A 22,600-nucleotide genomic window follows, 5' to 3' on the forward strand; every position below is an offset into this window, starting at 1 on the left:
CTAGCTAGCTAACTATAAGGCAGTGATTGTGTTAACAGACTAGGTGCTCTAGGGACAGAGTGACTTTCCAGAAGGTTAAAGTGTGGTTCCTCATGATAATGAAGACCTTCACAGTGCTGTAGGCTATAGCTGTCCAGCTCCTTCTAGGACTTCTGTCTGAGCTGGTTATTGTTGCTTCTCTGAGGGATCCCTTGAGTCAGACTGCTTTTTTCCCCAATGCCAGGACTGAGGAGCCCTTAAGAGTCTTGCACACCAAAATCACTGCAGTTATAACATTGATGAGTTCTCACTGGTGTATGAAAACCATAAAGGAGCAGGTTTGCGCAAACAGAATCTAAAACACCAACCTTCATTATATCATTCATAAGGTGACGGTGCCAATGATCTCTGTGTTATTTCTCTCTGTATGAATACCTTTTATCTGTGAATACCTACCATCATTTCTTTGCCAGGTGCTACTGGTAAATACAAAGGCTTGTCCACTGGCATATTTATCCACTTTTACCAATGCTTGTGGTACTGATGGCAGTCGTGTTCTTCCAGGTCCATGAAATTAAATAACTTTATTCACATGTTAAAAATGCCATGTACGGGGCCAGGTGGTGGCACACCAGGTTAGGCATACATAGTACTAAGCACAAGGACCTGGGTTCAAGGCCCTGCTCCCCACCTGCCGGGAGGGGGGGAGGGAGAGCTTCACAAGTAGTGAAGCAGGTCTTCAGGTGTCTATCTTTCTCCCTCCCTCCCCTCTCAATTTCTCTCTGTCCTATCCAGTAATAAATAAAGATTTAAAAAAATTATCGAAATGTCAAATACTTTATGGGCCTCTTGAACTATGAGTGGAAATATAATAAGCAAGGCATATCACCTCTACCTCTATTGTAGTCCTAGGAATAAAAAGTCTGTCTCAGCTACCTTGGCCTTCCCTTGCCTTTGCATGGCCTTTTTTGTGAACTTCTCTCTGGAAAATTTTCCAGTGATTTCTCAGCATTGTTTTTAAGTTAAATGTATCTGATTCATATTCTTGACATTCACAGAAGAGCAGGTTCTAGGCTGTCCCTAGCTCTTCTGACATCATTGATGAAATCTGTATACATGTAAATTGAAGTTCCCATATGATCTAAGAACCCTGAATAAAACAGAACGTACAGAGTACATTTTAAATATTCAGTTGTTTATATTATTAAACTAAGTAGTCAGCTTATAGAAAATAAATCTCTGTGTCTACAGTACCTAAAATAATATATACACACATACATACATATATAGGATGCACCCATTGCTGGTTTTAGGAGGGAAGGAAAGATTTTAGCACAAGATAAAGCTGTACAGAACAGTATTTTTCTGCCACTATAGTGAAACTTGTCCAAAAATGACAAGAAATATGTACTTCAGGAGTCTGCAGAAGTCAAAAAAGATTGACAGAAAAAAATGATAGAAAAATTACAGGAAAAGGCATTCCACAGAAACAAAAGCTTTATGTTCACAGCCCACACATAATATGTGTAACCACACTATGATCTTGTAGCTGGAACTTTGAAACTGAGCAAATAATGAGATGCAAACAAAATTCTTAGTGAGATCAAGATAAAGAAATACTTACTGAGCATGCCCCTATAATTGAGGTCCATATCTCGGCTCTCTGATCGAACTTTAATAGCATCCAGAATGGCATCAGGAGATAACAGTCCTGAAGGTCTCACAACATTCAAAAGTTCTGTGAGGCTCATCAGAGGTAAACGCACAGCTTGCATGATTTCAGCATGATTTTCCTTTGAATTGTGCTTACACCAGTTTAACAAGGCAAGGAAAATGTCTTTTTCAGGAGCTGCAAATGAATCTCTCAATACGATGCTTAAAAGTGCTGTCTGAAGGGACAAAAAAGAAAAAGTTCAATTATTAAGGAGTTCAGCCATGTGCATGATCAACCAGTGAAACTTTACAGAAGAATCACTTGTATCTAATTTTTTTTTTTTTGCCTCCAGGGTTATCACTGGGGTTTGGTGCCTGCACTACAAATCCACTGTTCCTGGTGGCCATTTTTCATTTCTATTAGATAGAACAGAAATAAATTAAGTGAGAGAGGAGGGAGAGATAGAGAGGGAGAAAGAGAAACACCTTCAGACCTGCTTCACCACTTATGAAGCTTTTCCCCTGCAGGTAGAGAGCCTGGTACTCAAACTGGAGTTGTTGAGCAGGTCCTTGTGCTTCACACTATGTGCACTAAACCGGTGTGCTACCACCTAGCTCCCCTTAACTTTTTCTTTATTATCATTATTATCATTATTATTCCCTCTACTCTCTTGCTCATCATGGCTGTGGAAATTGTTTGTTTGTCTTTCCAAAAAGGATGTCATATCTTTAGTTTCTGCCTAGGAATCTTACAACATCAAACAACTTGTCTAGGCAATAAATCTGCAACCATCTGTGACAAAACAAGAAGAAAAAATGACAACATAAAAAACTATCATAGATAGATTATTTAAGAGAGTTTATATTTATAAATCACTAAGATACAGCTGCCAGCTTTTACAGATGAAAACCTTTGCACTACCACATTTTAGGTCTCACATTCCCAGACTGACCTCTAGCAACTTTGGTACAATCTCTCAAAGACCCTTACCTCTAAAAATTAAATAGGATAATAAAAGATAATTTAAACTCAAATCAATATCTGTGGCTTTTAAAACAAATAGGTTTTTCTCATTCAAAATACTCATTTCACAGAAGGAACACTAAATGCCATGATTTGACCAAAATAGCTTTACTCTATAATATAGCATAATAAATATGTAAAAGCATATAAGTAAACATTAATATTTACTCATCACATAATAATGAGGCTTGAACCAGCAAAGATGGCAGTGATCTAAAGACATTCAGTGGGTATAAAATCTCCTTCATAAAATGTCTCTCATAGTATAAAATTATTAGTTGCCCTCTCTCTCAGAAAAAAACAAAATATAGTCTGAAAAGCCACAGTGGAGACTAACTGTCAGCACAAGAAAAACAACCACCCAGAGTAGTCTCTTGGGCAGGTAAAACTTACCAGAAGAAGAACCTTAAAAGAAAACTGAGGAAGTCGGGCGGTAGCACAGCAGGTTAAGCGCATGTGGTGTGAAGCGCAAAGACCTGGCGTAAGAGTCCCGGTTCAAGCCCCCAGCTCCCCACCTGCAGGGGTGTCGTTTCACAGGCAGTGAAGCAGGTCTGCAGGTGTCTATCTTTCTCTCCCCCTCTGTCTCCCCTCCTTTCTCCATTTCTCCCTGTACTATCCAACTATAGCAACAACGACAACAATAATAATAACCACAACAATGATGAAACAACAAAGGCAACAAAAGGGGAAAAAAATGGTCTCCAGGAGCAGTGGATTCCTGGTGCAGGCACCGAGCCCCGGCAATAAGCCTGAAGTCAAAACAAAAACAAAACTGAAGCAATTGACTATTCTCTTACATGACCTAGAGTCCCTGTACCCAAATACAGGTGGCTAGACAAACAACTTCTAATAGTCAGTTGATTTCTTAAAAATTCTTAATCTACTGTTTATTCCTCTATTGTTACTCCTATACATATTATAAATAAAACAATGCAGATACCTAAATTACTTGTAGACAATGACAAACCTTAGAAAGGGAGAGGAAACCTTCACTGGAGAGCACCTCCTGAGCATTTCTGTCCATAAACATGCAGCACATACAAGTTAACTTGGGAAGTGAGTAAAGACTGGCAACATCAAAAGTCATACAGACATTCTGAATGTTAAGTATGGTGCAGAGGTACTCAGAGGTAGAATCCTCCAGCTCTGGAAATCCATATTTATGAGCCAGGCTCAGAAAGTCCAGTAGCACCTCCTCCTTTTCATCTGTCAGCGTTGCTCGCCCAGTGTAGATGTATTTAAGTAGCATTGTGAATGCTTCTGCAGTAGTGTCTTGGAGAGGGATTTCTGCTTCAGGCTGAGATTCTCGCATGCCACCATATAGCAGTGCTCTGTACAGCAAAGAGACATAGGAGGAAAACTTCAAGCAAGACTATTCACAAAATTATGAAGCAGTGATTATCAACATTACACATCTTTATTGACACAAAATTAAAGGTAGAAAAGCGTGATGTAATCATTTAAAATAGTTCTCTTAGAGACAGTAAGAAAAATTACTTTTATATTTTAAGATTTATTTATTAACACAATAAAGAAGGAGAGAAATGTAGAACCCTGATGAATTGCTAGAGATTGAACTCAGGACCTCATGCTTTCAAGCTCAATGCTCTAGCCATTGAACCACCTCCTGGACCATAAGAAAAATCAGTTTAAAACTACTGTGAATTAATTCCATAAACAGCTGATCTAATGCTATATCCTAAGAAAACAAGATATATATATAACAGACACACATTAAAGTGAAAAATGTACTTTTGAGGGTAACAGGGAAATCATCATGAAAATGTTAGTGGTTAATATGGTACTTTAAAAAGTAAACTTATATAGGAAAAGGTATAACTAGGGTATAAAAAAATTAAAACCAGGTGTCATTTCCTGGTCACTGTGTCAGAACGGTAAAAGTCTATTAACAGCTTGCAAACACAACAGAAAAAAATACTCTTTCATGCACTGCTTTAGAGTGTAAGTGAACACTGCTTTTTTCAGAAAATCATTAGTATCTATTCAAATCTAAAATGTACAGTCTTCAACTCAGTAACTTTATGGTTAAAATTCAATTCTAGATAAATAATACAATGGACTGAGAAGATGGAATAATGGTTATGCAAAAGACTTTCCTGCCTAAGGCTCTGAGGTTCCAGGTTCAATCCCCCAGTATAACCATAAACCAGAGCTGAACAGTGCTCTTTGCCTGTCTCTGTCTGTTTCTGTCTGTCTGTCTCTCTCTCTCCTTCTCTCAAAACAAATAAATAGGACTAGGGCAGTGACACACATGGTTGAGCACATATGCTACCACCCTTGGCAAGGACCCAAGTTCAATCCCCTGGTTCCCACCTGCAGCTGCAAAACTTCATGAGTAGCGAAGTAGTACTGCAGGTATCTCTCCTTCTCTCTCCCTCCCCTCTTGATTTCTCTCTATCTCTATCCAATAAGTAACATATATATACACACATGAGAAATAATATAGAAAGGTGAATATAAATGCATAAGAAATACATTGACACACTGGGGGAAATCTTAAATGTCCATAAATAAGAATATGATAGAAAAAACTGATATACACACTCTATGCAGTCATTAGAAAGATGAGAGATCAGTAAAACCTGCACTAGAGATTTAGAGAAATAGCACATAGGTGGGGTACAGGACTTGAATGCAATTTGTCCCAGGTTCAATCTCTAGCACCACCAATAACCAAAACTAAGTGGTGTTATGTAAAAATAAATAAACTCATTGGGAAAAGTGCATAATATTGTAGGTAAGTCAAATTGCAGACACATATTACCTCGAAAAAAGTAGTGCATAGGGTGGGAGAGATAGCAGAAAGACTCTCATGCCTAAGCCTCCAAGGTCCCAGACTCAACCCCCTGCACCATCAGAGCTGAGCAGTATTCTGGTGAAAAAAAGTAAGAAGAAAAGGAGAGAAAGAGAGAAAGAAAGAAAGAAAGAGAGAGAGAGAGGGAGGGAGGGAAGGAGGGAAAGGAAGGAAGGAAGGAAGGAAGGAAGGAAGGAAGGAAGGAAGGAAGGAAGGAAGGAAGGGGGGAGGGAGGGAGGGAGGGAGGAAGGAAGGAATTAAGAAATAAAGAAAGAAAAAGAGAGAGAGAGAGAAAGGGAGGCAAGGGAGAAAGAGAAAGTACATAACCAATATTTATATGTGAATACCCATTGTCTCTGGGGGGTGAAATAGATGGCCGGGAGAGAAAGGACTTATCTGCTATTTTATAAATTAAAAATGAAATTGGTGATAGAATTATGGGTTATTTTACCTTCTTGTCTTTCAGCACTTTTTCAGATTAAAAAAAAAATCCCTATATTATTGCTGATCTCATCTAAAAAAATAAAAACTAGACAATGCAGTCAGGTAATGAATTTGAATTTCTACTACCATTGCTCTAGGATGAACAGTCTAAACTTATTATACCTCTGATCCATCAGGAAAGAAAGGACAGCCAGAACAGGTCAAGATAGGAATGCAGAAAATATAGTATAGTAAAGGAAATGTATAAAAGTGAAAGTCAGAGAATAAGGGGTCATGCAAGAAAATCCCAATTCCTAACATTCTGACTACTGGACTAAAGCACAAGGATTCCCTCCATATTTCCTGGAACTTTATCACCCTCCCAGGACTTAGCATTCTTGTCTGTGCAATGAAAAGAATCAAAAATACTCAGCAAAAGATTCACAAACATTCTGAACATATGCTCTGCCTAATAATACCTTTGAAGGCTTTCAGTAATCCAGAGAACATCCAACTCTGATCTTAAAAATATTGTGTTAAATAACACCATCCTAGGGGTGACCTTGCTAATATCCACTCCACTCTACTGTAATCAGTGCCATTTACCTGGATCTTTAAAACTTTGTAATTTTGATGAGGTTCTCCTGGAATACTGCAAATGAACCCTAGCTGTACAGTTAGCTTCTCCTTGCTAAGTGAGATGATGGCACATAGACAGGCCTCTCCTAACTGCTAAAGCTTTTAAATTTTCTTTGCTCATGACTAGGATCATCAAAAACCTCACGACAACATTGGTAATGACTCTAACAAGTAATCAGATGTGGGGCCAGGCAGTGATGCATCTAGTTAAGCACACACATTACAGTGTGCAGGGGCCCAGGTTCAAACCCCTGGTCCCCACCTGCAAGGGGAAAGCTTCACGAGTGATGAAGGTTATCTGTTTCTTTCTCTCTATCCTCCTCTCCCGTCTCAATTTCTCTCTGTCTCTATCCAAAAATTTAAAAAAAGATTAAATATAAATAAATAAAAAGTAAGTAATCTGATGTAATAAAGGTTCAGTATTCACAAAGAGACATAAAGAATAAGATTAATGAGTGAGGGGAGTACATTCTCACTCAATATGGTCTTCAAATCTCTGAATATAATTAAGTTTTTGTTGTTGTTGTTATTTTATTTTTAAGAATAGATTGGACAAGAAGGATGACAGAGGAACTAATGGGGATTGTATTGTTATATGGAAAACTGAGAAATGTTATGCATGTACAAACTACTGTATTTACTGTTGAATGTAAAACATTGATTCCCCAATAAAGAAATTAAAAAAAGAATAGATTGGTCAGTTAAAGACAGATGTTTGTGAATCTTTTGCTGAGTAGTTTTGATTATTTTCCCTGCACAGACAAGAATGCTAAGGCCTGGGAGGGTGATAAAGTTCCGGGAAATATGGAGGGAATCCTTGTGCTCTTAGTCCAGTAGTCAGAATGTTAGGAATTGGGATTTTCTTGCATGACCCCTATTCTCTGACTTTTACTTTTATACTTCTACTTTTTTTACTTTTACTTTTATACAAACAGATGTCTCCAATTATTTTGAAAGTAACTGTCAGCAGATATTAAACATAAAATTGAAAAGTTTCAACTTAATAAAGAATGAAGTCAAACTGCAGTTTTTTTTAATAGTTATTGGTAACTGCCTGGTAGGTGGCATAGTGGATAAAGCACTGGACTCTCAAGTATGAGATACAGAGTTCAATTCCTGGCATCATATAAGGCAGAGTAGTACTCTGGGTCTCTCTCTTTCCTGCTTTATCACTAATAAACAAATATATCTTTTAAAAAGTAGTAATAAGGTGGTCCAGGAGGTGGCATAGTGGATAAAGCATTGAACTTTCAAGCATGAGGTACTGAGTTGAATCCCCCTGGCAGCACATGTACCAGAGTGATGTCTGGTTCTCTCTCTCTCTCTCCTTCTATCTTTCTCATTAATAAATAAATAAAATCTTTTTTAAAAAAAAAGTAGTAATAAGTAAACCAAAAATAATAAAAAGGGAAGAAACATAAAAGAAAATGTGTGTGGGAGTCGGGCGGTAGCGCAGCAGGTTACGCACAGGTGGCACAAAGCGCAAGGACCGGAGTAAAGATCCCGGTTCAAGCCCCTGTCTTCCCACCTGCAGGGGTGTCACTACACAATTGGTGAAGCAGGTCTGTAGGTGTCTCTTTCTCTCCACCCTCTGTCTTCCCCTCCTCTCTCCTATCCAACAACAACGACAACAACAGTAACTGCAACAATAAAACAAGGGCAACAAAAGGGAATAATAAATAATAAAAAAAATCTTTAAAAGAAAAAAGAAAATGAGTGCAGAGATCAGGGGGACTAAACCAATGCCAGGTATCTTATAGAGTGTGCCAGGTATCTTACAGAGTGGAACAAAGGGAATAAGCGAGTATAGCGAGAATTCTTAATGTATTCTTCAAAGCTTCTGATTTCATCTATAGTGGTGTATCATATGTAAGCTGTGATATAAAGATAGGAAGTTCTGGAGCCGGGTGGTGGCACACCTGGTTGAACACACATGTTACAATGCGCAAGGGCCCAGGTTCAAGCCTCCAGTCCCCATCTGCAGAGGGAAAGCTTTGTGAGTGGTGAGCAGTGCTGCAGATGTCTCTCTGTTTCTCTTGCTCTCTCTCTCTACCTTCCCTCTCAAATTTCTGGCTGTCTCTATCCAAAAAATAAAGATAATTTAAAAATTTTAAATATTTTAAAATAAATAAAGATAGGAAGTTCTAAAAATGTGTATGAGGCATTATAAGCATTCTAGTTAAAGTGTAACTATTTCCTGGGGGCCAGGTGGTGACGCACCTGTTAAGCACACAGAGTATTAAGTGCAAGGACCCAGGTTCAAGCCTCCTGATCCCCACCTGCAGCAGAGATGCTTCATCAACTAGGTCTGCAGGTGTCTTTCTCTCTCCCCTCTCAATTTCTCTCTATCCTATCAAATAAAATAGGGAGGGAGGAAATGAAATGGCTACCAGGAGCTGTGGATTCATAGTGCCAGTACTGAGTTCCAGTGATAACCCTGGTAGTTAAAAAAAAAGTAACTATTTCCTATTTCCTAGAGATACATTTACTACAAATTTATGACATGTGTGGCTCTAGGTGTTGCTGTCTTGTTTTTGGTTTAGTTTGTGTGTCTGTTGTGTCTTGGTTAATTTTGATCATCAAAGTCAGACTGCAGTTTTCACTGAGATGTAAGTGAATTTTTTTTCCAACCATTTTCAAATACTGAGTTTCTCAGGCAAATCTACTTTTCATATATGTGCACTATGGATTTAACCAAGAATAAGCTGTCACTCGGTAAATAATATGGTGATGATTCCCCTTTAACAGTAGGTAAAATGAGAAATAAGAACAGAGAGGGAAATCACAAAGTGAAAGCAAAGGACTCTGGGGATGAAAAAGGAGGGTGTAGAGAGAACTTTTAGGTCCTGTTACATGATGCAGGGGGAGATGAGCAATTGTATCCATGTGTTAGCAACTGCACTGTAAAACCATTAACCCTTCAATAAGAAATGGGGAAAAAATGAAAATGAAAAATGTAGAGTAATTATACTCAGTTTAATATCTATATCTGTGGAAATTAAAGAGTTTGACTAAGAAACAATAGCTATATGTAAGTAAAAAAAAATTACATTAGTTAAATGCATACTTTGTTCCATTTCCTTCTAACTATGAAGCTTAGTCTCAGTAAATAAATTTCCTTTGAATTTGGGTGGTCATCAAGCTGTACATCTTAGATATAGATCTGTTGAGATGACTACAGTATAGCTTCCAGACCTTGGTAAACTAAACTAAGAGTTATACATGTTCAGTAAAAAGTCTACATAAATAATAGCCATATCTGCCAATAAATTAAATTTCATTACAAAAAAAAAAAATCAACCTGAGAATTACTGAGACCTTGAAAAGTGGGTGAGTACAGTCTAGCATGGGAATCCTTTTAACCCAATAACTGTAAGATGGTCCTAGAAGAAGTTTTTTTTTTTTAATTTATTTATTCATGAGAAAGATAGGAGAGAAAGAGTCAGACATCACTCTGGTACATGTGCTGCCAGGGATTGAACTCAGGGCTTCATGGTTGAGAATCCAATGCTTTATCCACTGCACCACCTCCCGGACCACGAAAAAGTTAAGTTAAAAAATATAACAAAAAGTCTACAGAGATAATTTAACTTTATTTTTTATTTTATGATAGAACAAAGAGAAATTGAGAGGAAGAGGAGCTAGAAGTAGAGATAGATTGGATTAGATTAGATTAGATTAGATTAGATTAGATTAGATTAGATTGAGACCTGCAGTCCTGCTTCACTGCTCATGAAGTGTGCCACCTGCAGGTAGGAACCAGGGACTTGCGCCTGGGTCCTTGTGCTAACATTGTTAATACATACACTTAACCAGATGCGCCACCACCCAGCCCCAAAGATGAAATTCTTATAGACGTTGAGTTGAACAATTGCTAGAAAGCGTCATTATGCCTAGTTACATATTTTTAAAGAGTAGAAACTATAGCGCTTTCTACAAATCTACAAGAATTTTCAAAAATCATTATATACTTACCGAAAATACTGGCACCTTGCTGCTAAAATTACCCTGTGAGCAGGAAAACGTTTCTTTTCCACAACAAAGGTGACATCACCATATTCTTCCCCAATCAACAAAGCACCAATATGTTCAGATAAAATGTGCACATGATCAATTTCCCCCACTGCAGTAAAGGGCCGAAGAGGGTGGCTGTTACTCATCTTGTAGAATAGACGGTAGTCGCTGATCTATTACATAAAGAAGGAATGAAAGTTAATTGGGGATGGGAGAAAATGGCATACCATATACAGAGCTATGTCAAAACCTATAGTACTTTTGAAAACAAAAATCATACATGAAAGATTTTATCATTACAAGTATTTTTCCACTTGTTCAGGGAAGCAATTCGGCCTACTTCCATTAACTCTACTACCCCCAATGGGTATTAACAGATTAGGAAAACCAAAATGCAGGGTCTCCAAACACTAAGAACAATGGAAGCCATTACAATCTGTTGATAGATAACTTCCTAAATATAGGTCTCTATGTATATTTACTAATACCTCAAGAAAAATGGAATTCAACAACTAGACTGTGCATGTACAACATACATTTCTAAACATCCATCAGAATTAGTTATGTTCCAATTACTTGGTACCCTTTTACTGAGGTCCAAGAATGAAGGATTGCAAAACATATTATTTGTGTTCTTTTTCTCCCAGGTATAGGATCAGTTTGCTAAGGAGCGTGGAAGTTTTCTACAAAACCATTATGTTGTATCCTCATCCCTACAATGATTTTAAAAGAATAAAGTGAATGCTACTGACATCAAATAAAAGTAAACATATTTATTTATTTGTTTGTTTATTTACTATAAGTGTTACTACTGGGGCCTATACTATGAATCCACTGCTCCCAATGGCCTTTTTCCTTCCTACATTTTTTCCTTTCTTTACTTCTTTCTTTCTTTCTTTCTTTCTTTCTTTCTTCCTTTCTTTCTTTCTTTCTTTCTTTCTTTTGTTAGGTAGGACAGCTAGAAACTGGGAAGGGAGAGGAGGTTGAGAAGGAGAATGAAAGAGAGGCACCTATGCTTCACTACTCATGATGCTTTCCCCTACAGGTGGAAGCAGGAGCTCAAATCCAGATCCTTACACATGGCAACATGTGTGCTCAACGGGGTGTGCCACTGCCCATCCCTGAAAAGTATGTGTGTGTACGTGTGTGTACATGTGTGCGTACAAGCACACACACACAAATATATATTCTACAAATATATTCATGCTACTGAACAGTATTTCAGTAAAAATCCTAAAAGCAAACAAATTAACAAGGGTAACCCAATGGATCAGGGTTGTGGGAAATTTTTACATAATTAACATAATCATGTAATGTTTAAATTTTTATTAAAGGCATATTTTATCTCACTTAACATGATTCCCTCAAGTCAAAAAGAAAAAGACAAATACCAGATTATCTCACTGACAGGTAGAATTTAAGAAACAAGGACAGAAAGGAAAAACACAAAACACTTGGACTAGATTTGGTGTATAGCACCAAAGCAAAGAACTCTGAGGAAAGAGGGCAACAAGTGAGCTGGGGTGGGATTCTGATGTGTAATGGAGGGGAAGGGCCAAACTTGGGGTGAAAGTGTATTAGAGACAACCATCAGAGGGAGATGAGAAACTATACCCATGTGTCAACACCTGTACTGTAAACCATTAACCTCCCCATCAGGTGATTTTTAAAAATATAATTGCGGCGCCCCCAACCCGAACGCCAGGGAGCCTGACTGGGTCATCTCCTCTGGACCTGCATTCAGACTTCAAGGAAGCTGGGCAGAAGGACAAGAGTGGGACGACGCATTCTCCCCCCGTTATTGTTACAAATAATTATACTGTCACAATTGATTAATAATGCTTTGGCAGTGCCTGATGGAAATGGAGAGTCAGAAGCACCCCCTCTCCCTTACACAGGGGCATATTTGAAAGTTACATTATGAAAGTGGAGAAGGTGGGTCAACATAGATGGACAAAAGAAGTCATGTTATGACCTGACCCCCAAAGAAAGAATACAGAGATTGAGGCCTCCCTGGTACAAGTTGATGTATTGAAACAAAGAAAGATTAATAGTTAAGCTGTACCAGACCTAGATGAGCAGTGGTCCACGACTAGGCAAAGATCTGTATGCCCGCGATAGAAGATTAATGGTAGAGATGGCCCTCAGCAAAAGTCTAAAACGATTCTGAGTATGACCTCCCCTGACAACAGGACGATACAAAGCATTGTTCCATTCTTTACAGTTATACAGGACGATACAAAGCATTGTTCCATTCTTTACAGTTATAGGGGAGTAACATGTAGCTTGCCAAAGCCACAAGACTATGATGTTTATTCCTTCTTCTTTATGAGCTAGTTGTCTAGGCAACCTGAATGTAACCTGAAAAAAGTATAAAAGCTAATGCAGTTTCACTATTAAAATGAGTCCAGATTAACCCTCCAATAGACTGTGGTGTCTATCTGTTCTCCCTCACGCCGACTCCTGACCCACCTGGGAGGTTGCCTTCAAGACCCCTGACCCTTCTGCTGCTCATCCACTGTGGTGGTCCGCGGCATATAATAAAATCAGATATTTAAAAAAAAATAAAAGCATGTTTGAGATGTAATAAGACTGGTACATATGAACAGTGGCCTGGTAATAATAAATAATAGTAATAATAAATTGCAGCAGGGGTAGATAACATAATGGTTATGCAAAAAGACTTGTATATAATGGTGGGAAAGGACCTAAGTTAGGAGTGAAAGTGTTTTGTGGTTTTTTTTTTTTTTTTGCTCTTTGTTTTTTTTTTGTCCCCCCTCCACTCCCAAGAGTGTTTTGTAGACAACTATTACCAAGATATGAGAACTTGTAATCCATGTGTCAGCAACTGTACTATAAACCATTACCTCCCCCATAAAATGATAAAGAAAAAAATAGAATAAAAAAAGGATTAAAAAAAAAGTTTGAGTTGCAGTAAAACTATTAGCCAATATTTCTATAAATCTGGCAAGTATTGATAAAATTACAATCTAAATTAGCATGTGTACAGAATAGCAAGTATTTTAATTGTCACAATCAGTAGTGCCTGATTTAGTGACTAAGACAGAATGATAAGCAGAAGGGATATATATAATCTCCACAGGTAAAAATTAATTAACACTTGAAGGCAAGGACAAAAAATTCATTACCCTAGGACAGGCAAAAGGTAATGAATGTAAGATACCTGAGTAGCATGGGCCACTACGACAACCTATCTAATATATATAATATTGCCTCCAAGGTTATCACTGGGGCTCAGTGCCTGCACTACGAATCCACTGCTCCTAGAGGCTATTCTTTCCCTCTTGTTGCCCTTATTATCGTTGTTATTGCTCTCGTTGTTGTTGGATAGGACAGAGAGAAATTGAGAGAGAACGGAAAGACAGAGAAGGGGAGAGAAAGACACCTGCAGACCTGCTTCACCGCCTGTGAAGCGCCCCCTCCCCCGCCCCCCAGGTGGGGAGTACTGGGCTCCAACCGGATCCTTACACCAGTCCTTGCCCTTTGCGCTATGTGCGCTTAACGCACTATGCTTTAACCTGCTGTACATTTTAACTAAACATTCACCTGAGAAATTTTTAGTATGACATTTCTCAGTCTCAAAGAGTTGAGGATTTGCTCCTGCTAAGCATCCCAAAGTCTAAATTTGCTGATGTTGAAAGGAAGGGCAAGGGTAATCTATTCATGCTGCTCCTTCAAGGTGGAAGGAAGGAAAGAACTAGGAAGGCAGGGAGAACAGAGACTTAACTCTTAAGAGAAGGCAAGAATATCTTAACCTGGATAGCACCTTTCACAACACTGTTTACTTCATGTGGACTTATTTACTGGAGGTGGTGGTACAGAAATTATACCATGTGTATTGGTTAGTTGACTTTTATGAATTCAAATACATCAAAAATAAAATAATAAATAACTACAGCAGCCATACTGAAATGTTCAGGGTTACTGACTGTTTATTATGCATTGAGAAGCGCACATCCATTTTTCTAACCAAAGTAATATACAATGTCTATCAATAAAGGGAGAGCACCATATGTAGTTCACAATGTTGTAATGTTATAATTGCCTGTTAAGGAGTCTGAAAAACAAAGTTGACCAAATATCAAATTTTAAAACTCACTTCCAGCAGAACTACTTAAAATTCTTATTTTAACAACAGCTCACTATGTTTTTTAAGAATTAAAGTTTGGTCTCTAGAGTTTAATCAAAAAACAGGCACAGAGCAGAGTTCCACCAGGTGGAGATGCCAGAGAGTCCTTGAATACTATATAACTCTCCCCTGGGTAGCCCTTTCTGCCCCACATAGCTCCTGACTGAAAGGTCTTTATGGGCGAAAAAGGCCTTCTGCTCTTTAATTGCAAAATATAAATGATATTTCTCTTGAGGAAAGAGATGGCATTTACAAGCATATGGTTTAGCAATTTCTTTCTGCTCTTGGTACCCATGTGGTGTGTAATTTGAAGCAGTATTCCTTAAACTTTAAATTAATATCGCTTGGGGAGACAAGTGATGTCCTGACTGCATCTTAAACATGCTCAAAAAGAAAAAAAAAATCACATCCTACTTTCTCCTGGGAAGGATACTTCACCTTTTTTGTTTCTTTATGCATATTCTAACCTTCTCACAAAAAAAAAAAAAAGTCTGAACAAACAGGTGCAGACTAATCAGGCTTGTAGTTGTAACCTTGATGCTAGTATTCTTCAAATCCAATTCTAAGCCTAACAAAAGAGTCATCACCCAGCCAGTTGGTGCTACAGTGAGAAATATGACTAGAGTGCACTAGAGGCATTTTCTAGCCCAAGGATTCCTAAAATGTCTTTTTGTTCCCCTTGGAATGGGTAAATGATTTTTAACAGTCATCCACCACCAAATTCTTGTCACACTGTGATTCTGCTTGTAAGTAACTGTTTATAGATATCCTCAGCTTGAAATACAAACAATATCATAATAAAAATATTTGACAAGATTATCCTATTGAATGTATGTAACACCATTTACCACATCAATTCTCCATCTCTTTGTCAAGGAACAAACTGTTTCTTAATGTGTACACAATTCATTCAAAAAATATTTATTTGGCACTCTCTATGATACAAACCCAGTGCTAGGTGATAGAAGCCACAAAGGTTAATAAAAGATAAAGCTGCTACTGTTGAAAAACCTCCTGTCTACTGAGTAAGATAAATGACAAATGATGCCAATTTTAGAACCAGAAGGACATGATGATTATTAGAAAGTCAAATACAGTTATCTTCCATTAAGAATCATACCAAAGGGAGTTGGGCAGTAGTGCAGTAGGCTAAACGCACATGGTGCAAAGCGCAAGGACTGGTGTAAGGACCCCAGTTTGAGCCCCCAGCTCCCCACCTGCAGGAGAGTTACTTCACAGGCGGTGAAGCACGTCTGCAAGTGTCTTTCTCTCCCCCTCTCTGTCTTCCCTCCTCTCTCGATTTCTCTCTGTCCTATTCAACGACAGCAACAACAACAGTAAAAATAACCACAACAATGATAAAACAACAAGGACAACAAAAGGGGAAAAATGGTCTCCAGGAGCAGTGGATTCGTTATACCGAGCCCCAGCAAGAATCCTGAAGGCAAAAAACAAACAAACAAAAAAAGAATCACACCAAAAAAAAAAACTATACTAAACAGAGTATTAAATTAGCAGGAACTCAGAAAATTAGGTTATAATGTTGTATCAGAAAAAAAAAAAGTGAATAGCCAAATAATCAGCTACTCGTTCTTCAAAATGTGGTACTCACAGCTCAAGGAGTATGCAATGCAAACAGCAGGGATTTGGGAATAACATTTTAACACATTTATAAATTTCTTTAATCTAGAACGGGTGGGGAGCTTCTGGCCCACAAAATCATTTGGTCTGGTCTTGCCAGGTCAACTGGAGTTTTTTCATAGCCACCTTGAATGCTAATTTTTTTTTTTTCACCTCCAGTGTTATTGCTGGGACTTGGTGCCTGTATTTATGAATCCACTGTTCCTGGAGGCTATTTTTTCTCTTTTGTTGCCCTTGTTGTTTATCGTTGTTATTGTTACTGTCATTGGATAGGACAGAGAGAAATCAAGAAAGGAGTGGAAGACAGAGAGGGGGAAAGAAAGACACCTGAAGACCTGCTTTACCACTTGTGAAGAGAGCCCCCATCCCATTGCAGGTGGGGAGCCAGAAGTTTGAACCTGGATCTTATGCTGGTCCATGCACTTAACCCGCTGAGCCACCTCCCAGCCCCTGAGTTCTAATTTTTAAGTATAGTGCGCAAAAGATGTTATAAATCTACAAATAGGCCTGGGCAGAAAAAAAAGATTCCCCATCCCTGACCTAGAAAAATGAAGTAAAATTAAGGTTTAGTAATATTTAATATTTAGACTGACATTGGCTTTATTTCATAATCTTCATGGCTGTAGAAAAAGAGTAGAAATTCCCTAAAAAAGACAGGGATGAAGTTCAAGTTCTCACAAGTTCCAGTACAGTATCAGGTTTACCAATAAGTCTGCTTACTTTTCTACATGTTCTCTCTTCACTCCTAGTAGTCAGATCTTATAAGAAAGTGACTCCAAATTTGGACTATTCAAAGCATGTGAATTATACATAATTTCTAATGATAAGCTTTCACACAAAAGGCATTAAAATATTTGATGAATGATGCCGACCAGACTTCCCTGGACAGAGGACCCCACCAATGTGTCCTGGAGCTCTGCTTCGCAAGAGCCCCACCTTACTAAGGAAAGAAAGAGGCAGACTGGGAGTATGGATCGGCCTGTCAATGCCCATGTTCAGCCGGGAAGCAATTACAGAAGCCAGACATTCCACCTTCTGCATCCCACAATGACCTTGGGTCAATACTCCCATAGGAATAAAGAATAGGAAAGCTATCAGGGGAGGAGATGGGATACAGTGATCTAGTGATGGAAACTGTGTGGAGTTGTACCCCTCTTATCCTATGGTTTTGTTAATGTCTCCTTTTTTAAATAATTTATATATATATATATATATATGCTGAATAAATAAATACCTGATTGTACTAAACACAGGACTCTGGAGGAGTGGGAGGAGCAGTAGAGGGGGTATTGGGGTCCTGGTGTAGGATGGTGGAATAGGACACTTATCACAGGGAGGTGAGAAATTATACCCATATGTCAATAAGTGTACTGTAAACCACTAACAACCCCCAGTAAAGTGATGGGAGTGGGTAATCTGTTGGCCATTTAGATATAGAAGCAGAACATCCACCCTCACCGAGTGTGAGGGTGGATGTTCAGCTTCACAGGGAGGTGGGGGGGTGTGGAATGGAACATAGTCTTTTGGTGGTGGGAATGATGTTTATGTACACTCCTATTAATTTGTAGTCATATAAATCACTATTTAATTAATATGAGTTAAATAAAAAAAGACAGAAGCAAATATAAATTACAATTTGGTAACATTTTACACTTGGGACACAGAAACTACTTCTCACTTGGGAGTCTGGTAGCACAGCTGGTTAAGCGCACGTGGCGCAAAGCACAAGGACTATCCATCTCAGTTCAAGCCCCAGCTCCCCACCTGCAAGGGAGTCGCTTCACAGGTGGTAAAGCAGGTCAGCAGATGTCTATCACTCTCTCTCTCTCTCTCTCTATCTTCCCCTCCGCTCCTCATTTCTCTCTGTCCTATCCAACAACAACAACATCAATAACAACAATAATAACTACAATAATAAAACAAGGACAACAAAAGAGAATAAATAAATAAATATTTTGAAAAAGAAACTACTTCTCATTTAAAGCTATTATTTATCTGACTGAGTTTGGAGTAGGGCACCAAACTAAAACTCTCTGGGTAGAGGTTGAGGGTAGATGTTCAACTTCACTGGGTGGGGAGGGCGGAAGGACACAGATCTTTGGTGGTGGGAATGGTGTTAATATCCACTACTATTAACATACAATCTCACAAATCATTTTAATATGAGGGGGAAATTTATAAAGAAAAAATAAAATAAAGTTATTACTTATCAAGGGCATACTACAAGTCAGGCAGAATCTAAATATCTGATATACATCGTCTTATAGAATATATTTTTTTAAAAAGCTGGATTCAGTAGGTACCTTTTATATTCCTATGTTAGATAGAAATGAGACGGTCAAGATTAGGCAACTTGTCCAAGCACACAGAAAATAAATAGCAAATTCAAAACTTGACCAACTATGGTCCCAGATTTTATTTTAATTTATTTGTTATCAATAATATGATACAAAATTATAAGATTACAATGTATATTTTCACACCAAACCCATCACAAAAGTCCCAGATTCCTACCCTCCAACCTCCCAAATATAACCACCATAGTTCTCACAAGTCTTGCAGTTTGTTTGCTTCTGTTTTGTATGGATTTTTTAAAAAAAAAAAAAATCTCTAGATACCACATGAGTGAAACCATCCAGTAATTATCTTTCATCTCTTATTTTTCTAAGCACAATCACCTCCAAGTCCATCCATTTTGCCCCAAAGTACATAATATCATGTTGGTATGCTTCTAATTCTGCTTTTAAAAACCCCTTCTGTTTCATTTGGTTTAATCCCCCCTGCATTCTATTTACATAACACTGTATTCTATTTGCATAACCTCTGTTAACAAGCACCACCCTCCCTCCAGGGCATTGGTGGTTTAGTGGTAGAATTCTTGCCTGCTCCGTCCCCTCTCCTTGTCATAGCCTGATTTTCACCAGTCACTTTTCTCTCCACCCTCTCTGCGTCGCATCCTGTTCCCACCCTACTGGGCTAGTATATTTATAAGGACAAGATTGTTTGTAGTTTAGTTTAGCTTAGCTTGGTATAGATTGTGCTGCATCCTGCATGAATAAAGAGATACTGCGTACAACCCAGCCATGAGTCCCAGGTTGTCTGTTACCCGCCCGTGAAGCCAGCCCGTCAAAAACAACAATATCATTTCTTTATTGCAGAGTAATATTCCATGGGATATATATATATATATATATATATATATATATATATATATATATAATAACTTTTTTAGCCAGTCATCTGCTGATGGACATTTAGGCTGCTTCCAATCTTTGGCTATTGTGAATAATTCAGCTTTGAACATAGGGGTGCATATGTACCTTCTAATTAGTGTTTGAATATCCACTGAATAAATGCCTAAGAGCAGTATTGCTGAGTCATAAGGTACTTCCATTTTTATGTTTAGAGATTGTTCATACAGTCTCCCAAAAGGACTGTACCAGTTTGCATTCCCACTGGCAGTGTAGCAGAGTGCCCTTTTTTCCACAACCTCTCCAACACCTTTCATTTTCTAATTTGTTGATGGAAACGACTCTCTCAGGTGTGAGATGGTATCTCAGTGTAGTTTATTTGCATTTCTCTGATGATAAGTGAAGCATTTCTCCATGTGTATCTCTTCTTTAGAAAACTGTCTGCAAAGTGCAAGGATCCCGGTTCCAGCCCCCAGCCCCCCACCTGCAAGGGTATCCTTTCACAGGTGGTGAAGCTGGTCTGCAGGTGTCTATCTTTCTCTCCTCCTCTCTGTCTTCCCCTCCTCTCTCCATTTCTCTCTGTCCTATCCAACAACGACAATAACTACAACAACAATAAAAAAATACTGTTTAGTTTTTTTATCTACTTTAAAAAAAAAGTTTTATTTATTTATTAATGAGAAAGATAGGAGGAGAGAGAAAAAGAACCAGACATCACTCTGGTACATGTGCTACCAGGGATTGAACTCAGGACCTCATGCTTGACAGTCCAATGCCTTATTGACTGCACCATCTCCCAGACCACTGACCCACTTTTTATTGGGTTATTTTTGCTTCTTTTGTATATCTTTACCAATTCTGTACAGATATCTGATGTCAGTCGCCTGTCTGATGTGTGGTATATAAATATCTTCTCCCATTTACTCAGTTGCCTGGTTATATTTGCATAGTTTGCTTTCAGTATGTAGAAGCTTTTAGTTTCATGTAATCCCATTTATTCTTGTTTTTATTTTCCATGAACAGGGGGCTGAGTCTCTAAATATATCTTTGATGTGAGGGTCAAGGTGCCATATTTTTAAGAACTATGATGAAGCAATATGGGAGAAATCAGAAAGGATTCTGTTTCTGATTCCCATATTTTCCATATTGTCTGCAAATAAATAAGAACATTCAGGTATCCTAGAATAAAATTAATAACAAAGTGAACTTCACTCTGTTTTAGTTTTCCCAAAAACTGAAATGACTTCACTTCCCTAAAAAGTAACTTCTTGAACTTCTACTTTAGAAAGAGATTCAGGTGCAGAAACTTAACAGATTCTATTAAACTAAATTATGAATGGTTACTCAAAGGCCTACATTATCCAACCACCAACCACCCTCCCCTCTGTCTCTCAGCTCATTTGTTCTACTGTGTTACTCCCTTATAAAACAATACTAGAAAAGATGAGATGCCTTTGGGGAATGACAAGTCACAAATTACAAATCTAAAAAATAGCTATCATTAACAGATCTCAGAGTTTATATAACTATCCCTTTCAGATTCTAAGTCTTATTGGTCTCAACTTCACTGAAACTGCATGAACTGTATATGGAAAGCAGGAAGATAAGTGTACCTAGAGCCAGAAAACAATGAGAAAGTCATGATGAGTGCAGAGGTTATTAGCTGTAATAATATTTGAAAATATAGGACAAGCCATTTCTGTTTAATTTCTTCAGTGACAACTTATGGATCTGTAATATTCTTGCCCAGATTTAAATTACAGGATATTTTCCTAATTAATAAAGGTTATTATAGCATGAACTCCCATTAAAGCAGTGAAATCATCAATTGCAACAATTTAATTTCTTTGTAGCAAGGCTACAGTGAACATTTGCATTATTGTTGGTGTAAAGGAAATTGGCTTTTCATTTGCAAATGTTATAAAAATGTTCTGTTGTGTATACTTTGATGCAGTTTGTTAAACCCGATATCCTGGGCATTATCTTAAAATGTTTAAAAATCAACTCTGAGAAAACAGTCCACCTAAAAATCTTGATTTATATTTATTTGCTACCATTACAGAGCATAATCTAGAGGAAATGGTCATAAATTATGACAGTATTTTTCTTCTTTTTCTCTCACTATAATCTCTTTAGTTTAATAATCATTTCTTTATTCCTCCAACATATCATTCTCTATTGCATTAAATAAAATTAAACTCAGAGGTAATCATCCTCTTATAGTCTAAAACTTACTGTCCCCAACTATAGCCATTGATCCAATAGCCAAATCTATAGCCAAATCCAAATCTATAGCCTACTCCATATTTTTTGTGTGTATATATGAACAAAAGAACAGAGACACATCAAGCAAATAACTTTCATTTTAGGAAGAGAGAAATTTAGGTAAACATTCAGGCAAAAAGTTCATGAAGGCTACTCTTAAGAATCTCTTAAGATTCAGAAAATGAACTGCTGGGGTGGGGTGGTGGCATCCCTGGTTGAGAGCACATATTACAATGTGCAAGAACCCAAGTTTGAGCCCCCAGTTCCCACCTGCAGGAGGAAAGCTTTGTGAGTGATGAAGCAGTGTTGCAGGTGTCTCTTTTGTCTCTCTCCCTGTCTCCCCTTCCCCTCTGGATTTCTGACTGTCTCTATCCAATAATAAAGATAATACAAAAAATGTTTAAAGAAAATGAACTTTTATTATAAAAACTGTCATTATTCCATGTTTCAAGCTTAATCTTACTCCAAATCATCCACAAACCCCCATGAACGGGTGACTATGTGGCCTGTCTTTCACCTTCTGCTGCATATAGAAACTTCACTTACACTGTGGGAGAATAAAACTATATAAAAAGAGAATAATGTAAAAATGTTTCATTTCTCTTCTGTTTTAGAACAAAAACTCTACAAGGTTGTGGGTGAGTTTTCTGTATTCAGTGCATTAATATTCCCACGACGCCACTGAATAATTGATGAGCCTATGATTGGGCTGCTATCCCTAGTGCTGAACAATATCCACAGACCAAATTTAATTCACTTCTAATATTGAATTCTATATCTCTTATAGCATGATCAAAATAAGCATG

At 37.9% G+C, this 22,600-nt stretch overlaps 1 protein-coding gene across 6 annotated transcripts in view; it reads right to left on the bottom strand.

Annotated features, from left to right (window-relative positions):
- Positions 1–22,600, bottom strand: part of BTBD9 (BTB domain containing 9) — a 551,044-nt gene that overhangs the window by 485,833 nt on the left and 42,611 nt on the right. For all 6 annotated transcript variants that reach the window (XM_060189736.1, XM_060189737.1, XM_060189740.1 and 3 more), the window contains exons 2-4: positions 10,509–10,720; positions 3,624–3,987; positions 1,604–1,868 (exon numbers count right to left, since the gene is read on the bottom strand). In XM_060189736.1, the coding sequence (XP_060045719.1) occupies positions 1,604–1,868; positions 3,624–3,987; positions 10,509–10,693 (814 nt within the window). In that variant the 5' untranslated portion in view covers positions 10,694–10,720. The remainder of the gene's footprint in view (positions 1–1,603; positions 1,869–3,623; positions 3,988–10,508; positions 10,721–22,600) is intronic.

This window comes from Erinaceus europaeus, chromosome 4 (assembly GCF_950295315.1).
Source record: "Erinaceus europaeus chromosome 4, mEriEur2.1, whole genome shotgun sequence".
Lineage (NCBI taxonomy): Eukaryota > Metazoa > Chordata > Mammalia > Eulipotyphla > Erinaceidae > Erinaceus > Erinaceus europaeus.